At 38.5% G+C, this 8,732-nt stretch overlaps 1 protein-coding gene across 1 annotated transcript; it reads left to right on the top strand.

The window, feature by feature from the left end:
• The first annotated feature begins 1,329 nt into the window (after nt 1–1,329).
• LOC146889605 (putative inactive serine protease 58) lies at nt 1,330–8,270 on the top strand. The gene is made up of 5 exons (XM_085683708.1): nt 1,330–1,665; nt 2,430–2,583; nt 4,733–4,983; nt 7,466–7,611; nt 8,025–8,270. The coding sequence occupies exons 1-5, from the start codon at nt 1,626–1,628 to the stop codon at nt 8,172–8,174; spliced, it is 741 nt and encodes a 246-aa protein (XP_085539834.1). The 5' UTR covers nt 1,330–1,625; the 3' UTR covers nt 8,175–8,270.
• The last annotated feature ends 462 nt before the right edge of the window (nt 8,271–8,732 follow it).

Genomic DNA, 8,732 nt, shown 5'->3' with positions numbered 1-8,732 from the left:
ACTCTGTTTGATTTTCTCTGGGACTAAATCCCAACGATTGCTGGGGGACTGGGAGGGACAGAAACCCCAATGAGCAGGCCCTCATGTTACATCTATCCTGTGTTTTCTGTCTCAAATTCTCTCAATCTGCCATTTTCTCAACCTCGAAACCTCTTCCAGGTATGCCAGGTGACTTTGTTGGTGCAGGTTCCGACAGTTACCCATGGTCTGACTCTTCTTAATTATTTTTGATATTTGACTAGATAATCTCTGGAGTTTAAATGTAATATTATTATGGCCCCTAAGATGAAGCTAAAGAAGTTTAACTGTGAAATCAATAGGCTGATAAATGCATGATCATGACTAATGTCAGTATTATTTCCTCAGTTGTCACTAAACTAGCTTTGTTTTGTTGAGAGAAATTAGAGAGAGTAGAAATGGGGTGGATATGACCATATTTCATTATATACATTTATAAAATTCTCAATTAAAAAAGTAGAGTTAAACCCTTACCATTTCTTACCTATCTTGGGAGTGGGTGGCAATCAGGAAATTATTATGTCAGATGTTCTGGTAAAAAATAACATGCTTCATTCAGGAAAAAAAAAAACTCAGTGGACAAAATAACAAAAAGTGAAAAGGGAAGGAAATTGCCTTCATTTACAGTTCCAATGTCAGCAGGGTAGTTTTTGCCCCAAACATTTATTGGGTTAAAGATGATTAAGTGATTTTTTTTTGATGAGGAAATTCAGTCAGGGCTATTTCACAATCAACAGGAAATCCCTAGTTACCTGAATAGAATATGTTTAAGGATAGCTAATTATAAGAAAATAAAGTTCTGTCTTTCCTCATTATTTATGACGAAAAATAAAAGAGAGTTTCAAATGTCTGAAGATGTCTGGCCTAGTGAGCATATATAAGTTTAGAGATCTACTGTGAAAGAACAAAGTCATACAGAGTCAGAAAACAAAGTGGCCAGAAGGCCTGACCCACTTCTCATGAAGGCGGTACTCTGTGTTAACTCGTTCCCCAGCCACAGAACAGCGAGAGGATCTCATAGCCAATGCTGTCTGCTAAGAGTTCAGATCTCAGGAAAAGCTTAGTCTTGTCATGGGGAATCTAAAGAATTCAATCTGAGTCCTGATTTCACCATTATAGGTTCCTCAGCACCAAAACAAATGAGGGGAGAAGTAAAAAGGGTGTTGATAATGTACTTTATGCATCAATGTTCTGAGAGCCTCTGGAGATGCCCAGGGAGGCAGAGGTGCCCAGGGAGGCAGGGTTAAAGTCACAAGCAGGGGGTGAGGAAGACAACAAAGAACAGCTATGTCACAAAGAGGGGAGGGAAGAGGTCAGCAGGTACATCTAGACTAGGGAGGGCTTTAGTATCACACAGGAGCACCAAGGTCCTGTCTTGGTCTTCTCCTTTCTCTCTACCCACATCAGAGTCAGATCCTGGTGACTCCCACACACCTGGATAGGTCAGATCTCGAGAAAACAGTCTGACTATTTTTGTAAGGCCTTTGCCGTTTCCTCCTGCTGCAGGTGTTTCTCCTTCGGCCACTTGGGTCAAGGTCCCAGGTGTCCAAATTGGGACAATTTACTGTGTGGCCACGTAGTCTGCGCTGGTGAGATCATAGCTTGCCATGAAGATTTTTTTCATCCTTACTCTCTTGGGTGCAGCAGGTAAGTTTGAAGTCTGGTTTCTACCTAGGGTGAAATCCAGAGAAGTGTTCCAGTGGTTGCCAGGTACAGTAACCACCTATAGCTTTTGAGATAGAGTGTAAAATGGAGAATCATCTTAAAAGATAAAATTAGATGCTGGAGGAAAACTAAGAAAAGACTCTTATTCCACATATTTTCCTACCAATGTACTCCATGGGTCCCTCGGATGCCTGGGAGCATGTTAAGAGCCCTGTCTGCCAAGGCTTTGTGGAAACATCCCTAGGAACTCCTTAGTAGACACTTGAACACATGATACCCCCCTGCATAGCTACCATTTCTTTTTCCACATGAGATGTTAGGAAATATGTGGGTTCAGGAAGAGAGCTGGGTTAATAAGTTGATAAACTTTGAGTTTCCAAACTTTTTTCACTACCAAAGTCAAAAAGTCCTTAATTATGCCCCAATAACTGACAAAGGTTAATGTTAAGAGCTAATATTTAAAGTACTTATTGATTTTGTTCACTTTCCTAATACGCGGTGCTGTCAGAATTTCTGATCAGCATCAGATGAGCCCATCTGTTAGAATTAGATAACTTTGATATAACTCCACCTCAACAAATATAATCATTACTTTCCTAACTTGTATATCTGGTATGACACCTTTTTTGTGTGAAATTTTTAAATATCAATAATAAAGGCCTCGATAACTTTGAAAAACTTTTGTTGGAGAAAACTAATCAAATCTACCTTACTAAACCTTTTGTTTCTGTTCCCTCATTCTCCAGAAGCTATTTTGGGAGACATTCAGGACTTAGATGAACAGTTGCCAGTTGATTTCAATGTTCCTTACATGGTCTATCTGCAGTCCAAGCCAGAGCCTTGTGTGGGGACTCTCATTGACCCTCAGTGGGTGCTCACTGCTGCTCATTGCTCCTTACCGTAAGTGGCTCCTCAACTGTGAAATCTGGAAGTATCTATACTATGGGAGTTGCTTTTCATGGAATTAGATAATCCAAGAAGATTGAATCTTCTTCCATTTTTATGCAACTCAGTAAAGAAATCAATAAGAAGACTTTTCTCAAATATTCATCTATAAACGTTCATCAACCATTTGCTATATTGTTTAGTATAACCATTGAGGGATCAAAGTAGAAATAAGTTTTCTTCACAGAGGTTGTATTCTAATACAAGAAGAGAAATGATCAAAAGTAAAGATCAAAACAGGACACTAAGGTGTGGAGAGTGGGAACGATGTATAAGTTGGGCATGTTAGGCCTCTGAAGATACAGAGCCAATAGGAAAGCACAAGTCAACTAAATGAATAAAGCCTAGAAATGTCCCAGGGCAAGGGAACAACATTAAATCTCTCTGATGTAACAAAGGTATAAGGGTTTAAACATGCCGAAGAAGCAGTGTTGGCTGAATATATGGGGTAAGGGAGGGGATCACAAGAATAAAGTCAGAGGCAGAGATCACATTCTGAACGTAAAACAAAAGAAAGCAAGGAAGCTCTGTATAAAATAAAGCATCTCTTAAAAATCTATTTTTTAATCATTTCATTACAGTGAAATCACAAGTAAAAACATAACACAGCTAGATGAACAGAGTCACTAAAGCAAATGAACAGAGTCACTCAAGCAAACTCTGCCCAGTTTCAAACTCCACATGTCTCTTTGAGCTTCATTTAAAATGGTCTTGCTAAAGTCATGCGGCTTCACATAGGGCTTTATGACTTCATTATCAATTACATCTTTGTGCCCTTACTCTCAAGAAAAGTCATGACAGAATCAGAAGGAGAAAAAAATGTTCTCTTTTACAAGTCATGTCATTTCACTCTTCCTCCATCACTCACTACTCCTTCCTAGTCTCTTTAAATGTCATCCTTTGACTAGGTGTACATCTGTTTGCTTGCATGCATGAATGCAGTACAAGCAAGGATCCCCATATGAGGAAGAACATTACTTTTTTTTTCTTTCTGAGAATTTCAGTACTGTAGGGTGTCAAGAATCTACTGAGGGGATGGAGAGATAGTTCAAAAGTTAACAGCACTTACTGCTCTTGAGGGATGACCTGATTTGATTCCCAGTACCCACATCACTCATCACCACGTGGCTCACAACCATGTGTAACCCAAAGTTCCAAGGGGATTTGATGCCCTTCTCTGGCCTCCACCTCACAACCATGTGTAACCCAAAGTTCCAAGGGGATTTGCTGTCCTTCTCTGGCCTCCACCGACACTTTCACATATGCAGTTCACACACGCAACAAAGGCAAAGCACTTCATTCACATAAAATAAAAGAACATGTTTAATATTTTTCAGAAAAAGAAGAGAATATTGAATGAAGGAGTATGACTCAGAGCTTCATCTCTATTTAAAACTTATTACTATTAACCATTTGGTTATTCAAGACAAGTTTGATTCAACAGAGCTTGAAGGTTTGTTTTCTGCATTAGGACAGATAACACAGAAAACAAGCAGTTCGCACGATGCTGGAACTGGAGTTCCTAATTAGACTCTCTCTGTGAACTGTGAGCTTCTTTTGGGAGGGAATGGCTCTTTTGGTATGTTGCATGACTAGCCACCTTGTGACATAGGCATCTGAATTGGCCTAGAGAATATAACATGAAATGATGACTTGTTATCTCTACAAAACTACTTACGGAAATTTGGGAATCTAGGATCAAGGTAGAAAACACATGAAAAAATGATTATGCAGTCCTGAGAAGAGTCTTGGATAGATTAGGAATGTTAGAATCAGTAGTACAGGTTGAAAACACCTGTCTGAGCAAATATGGAGTATACTCTGGAACTTCGAGTCAAATGTGGTGACTTCTCTTCCGGTGGCTAGTTCAGATTATAATTAGAGTAGGAGCTATTGAGTATGCTGTAGATATTGGATCCATGTTGGTCATTCCATACGCATATTGATTATATAGCAATCCTGTAAGCTATTCTTTTATACATAACATTAGTTCATTTCAATGAACTTCAGCTGAAAAGCAAAACTAAGTTGATTGGATAAAGTGACTCCTGACATTATGTGACTGTTTTCTATTCCATCTGTCTGCTTTTTCTTTTTCCATAAGAGCTAAAATCCGACTAGGAGTTTATCAACCTAACATCAAAAATGAGAGAGAACAGATATACAGTTACTCATTGACGGTAGTTCATCCTAATTATGACCCAAATATCCGGAAAAATGATCTGATGCTGATAAAACTCTCTTATCCGGCTACTATAAATGCACACGTGGGAACTATAGCCATAGCTATGGAACCCATGATATTAAATGAAACCTGTTTTATACCAACATGGACCTGGAATAGCTACAAAAACTGTGAGTGTTTGACTTCATCTTGGGGAGGCTGGGGATGGGAAAAGATGTGGTTGAATATACTTGATAGAAAAAGGAAATATAAAGTTCTTGATCCTGTAGTGATTACCATCAAGACTTCGTACTCCCAGGAGGTAACAGAAAAATATATGGGGCAGCTACTCTGACAGTAGCAGATGGCATGGGCAGGAACTGTTCTATCTCTAAAGTATTTGAAAACTGAGACTAGCAAACTGAATGCAAATGACTTAGAACTTGGAGTCCTAATTGATAAAGATGGTATTGAAGGTGGAGGGTGGGCTTCTCAGTGAGGATTGGTGAAAGCCTACCATGACTTCTAAGAAGGGAGGTCAGAAAAAGCAAAGCTTTTGTGCTAGGTGAGGGAATGCAGGATGCTTTCAGCTCTCTACCACAGAGAAGCCAAGCTGTGTCCAGGAACATAAGGACACATTCTTTCCATTGGGCCCTGGATGACAAAGAAATAGTTGAAGCAGCCATCTGCCCTCTACCCAGTGCTGGTTCCTGACAGAGTATAGTTTCCATAACTTGTGTCACAAGTGAAAGTTCCTCACTTGGGGGTGTAGACTTGGGGGCTCATAGACTACTTGATTATAACAGCATGCTCGTTGTTACATCTCTAGCCTGACACACCTCATGGGAAAATAAATAAATCCTATAGTGTAAGTACACATCCCTCTGGCTTACGACCTTGACTTGGGAAGAACAGAGTGTACTGATATCTGCAGAAAATTTCCCTCAAACATGGCTTTTTCATGTCCTTTAGTCCTTATTGGCTATACAATGGCTGCTTGTATGTTATGATTATTTCAGATTTTCTCAAAGTTGCTTAGTCAGGTTTAAACCCAGCTTCTGGTGTCTACATCATGAAAACAAAATGAGGACTTTCCAAATATTTTTTTACAACAAATAAGGTACAGAAACTGATTTCCTCAGTATTTTGAAACTTTGTACTTTAGTTTAGAAACAAACTTACTAGGAATCTAAGTGTTTAAACTTTCTTAAAAAAAAAGAACAAAAAATATTTTATGTGGGTTTTGACATTGACTTCTTAAGCTTCATTGAAGTAATTCCATCACACCTTACAAAAGTAACTTGTTAGGTACCATTTGAAATAAAGCAAATACACTACATAAAGATTTCATTGTGTCAATTTTGTATATTAAAATAATCCCAGCATACTATCTCTAGAAGGCCTCTCCTGCAAAGGTCTCACTATCTATAAGGAAATCTTTATTTCAATTAACTTGATTTACTTTCATATAGCTTGTTAATTTTTCCTAAAAATACAAATACATAAAACTGAATATAACCTCTCTCTCTCTCTCTCTCTCTCTCTCTCTCTCTCTCTCTCTCTCTTCTGACTTTCCATGTTTTGATCTCAACAGAACACAGCCTCACTAGCTATGCCTTCAGCTCTTTAGATAACACAATACTAGCTTGATAAATTGTTGATTTTTTTCTTCCTTACTACTCTTTACTAAAGATTAAGATTCTTATTCCCTTGGTTAAAGCCGTGTACCCAGATGTTGACAGTATTATTAGCATTTTCTATGATGGAGATGAACAAAATGACCTCACAGGGGGGAATGTGTATGTGTATTTCTATATAGATACATGTACATGGAAATAACTGTTTAGAAATGATCAATTTATAGCCAATAAATGCATAATGGTGTTTCAGACAATGAGGAGAGATATGGAATAGCAATCACATAAAGTTCAATTTGCATCTTAGGAGTTCCTAATGACAGTATTCTATCAAAACATTCTGTGTTCATATATGTTTAGATACATACACAAGTAGTTACCATTGTGTGACACTATCCACTGCAGTCACATGACAGCCAGATAGCCCTGGTCTTAGGGATTGGCAAAATGGCCTTTCAGGTAACGGCACTTGCCAACCAAAACTGATGCCTCGCATTCAGTCCCCAGAACATACATGGTGGAAACAAAGAACTGAATCCCACAAATTTTCTTTTGACTTTCACAGATTCAGCACGGCATAAACACACCCTACATACACATACATACATTCACAATGAAAAAAATAAATTAACAAATAAAACTTGAAAGAGTAATTTTATATACATTTGTTTAATGTGATAAATTGTAAAGATGATGAAACAGATGCCCCAAAAAGTTGTAGCGGGAATTTTGGAGTTCAAGGGTTTTGCTTCTTTTTCTTTGTGGACATTTATAATCTCCATACAATTGCTTCAAAAAATTGTGGATTAAGCACAGTAGCTAGAACTATATATATAATGGTGAACAGATAAGGTACTTTGGGCTCTGTTTCTTCACCATGGAGATTTTGCAAGAGGAACTATAGGAAGGATTGGAGTGTCTATAGCTGTCTACATTGGATATTCTCGGATTCATTGATCCACAGACTAAGGGATGGTCACAAGGTCATTTGTCAAAAGAGTAGCTCTGGGTCTCATCTGTCTTTTCTTTCCCACAGTCAGTGATCCTGACATCCTGACATGGATAAATCAGTACTCGCTCTCCCCAACTGAATGCTGGCACATTCTCCAACAGCAGAGACAAGAAACAAGAATGAACATCATGTGCATAGGGCGTTCACCTAATATTGTAACTTCAATTAAGGTATCTCTTCTTTATCCATACAGAAAGATACTGCAGGGTTTGTTAGAGGCAAGAGATAGTGTTGGGAAATCAAACATCACATATTAATAAGACTTTCCACAGAGCAAAGGGCAGAAATCTGGAGACCCTCTCCATGACTGCTCATTCTGCGATGTACTTCATTCCCCTCTCCATCTTAGAGTAGGAGAGATCTATGATGGACTGTTTGTCCTTTCTCCTACTTGCACTCTGAATAGAAAAAACTTGAGCGGCAAAGGGAGAAAACAGAGCAGATTGAAGCAAAATTTGTCACCTCTTCCATAAAATGAATTCATTCCCCCAGATTTTGTTACTGCTATATGCCATGTCTTAGAATTTACTCTTAATCCATGGCAACAACATGACATTGACATCTTGTCATCTCTTTCTGTCAGGAAGTCTCAGCTGCTCCAGCCATCTGCAGTGGGAGACTTCACGGAATTTTGTCCTGGGGGAAAGCAGGCATAACCAAGGGAAGTGAGGGCTTCTTCACTGAAATTCATCCTTATGCAAGATGGATCTTGAAAACAATGCATTCCAACTGAGAAGCCATACCACTCAGTGTAAAAATAATGCAGTCTCTGCAATGAATTAATAACACTCTTCAAAACCCAAAGGAGCCAATAAAATGACAACGGAAACTTACGACTCCTACTTTTTTCAGAATGTCAACTTTTAGTAATGAAAAATTTAGCAACAAACTATTTATACAAAATGACCAATTACCAATTTCTTAGTAGATTCTGAGTGTGCTAAGGGAAAGGTATGACTATGAAGTGGCAGGTGTTAGGGAAACCTACTGTTGGTTTTCTTGTTATTCTTGTTTAGTTTTGTTTTGTTTGCTAAATGTCAAACTGCATTCTAAATATGTTATACCAAAAGATTTACACAGCTCTCAACCTCGGTCATAGAAACTCCTTTTTGTCTTAAATGAGACCTCTCTCTCTCTCTCTCTCTCTCTCTCTCTCTCTCTCTCTCTCTTTCTCTCTCTCTCTCTCTCTCTCTCTCTCTCTCTTTCACACACACACACACACACACACACCACACAGAGAGACACACTCTCATAAGACTAGAACAAAATCAAGTCATTTAAAAATAAGTGT

This window comes from Myodes glareolus, chromosome 25 (genome assembly GCF_982192425.1).
Source record: "Myodes glareolus chromosome 25, mMyoGla1.1, whole genome shotgun sequence".
NCBI classification, from domain to species: Eukaryota; Metazoa; Chordata; class Mammalia; order Rodentia; family Cricetidae; genus Myodes; species Myodes glareolus.
Note: the sequence above shows the minus strand (reverse complement) of the source record. Positions and strands in the feature narration are given on the sequence as shown.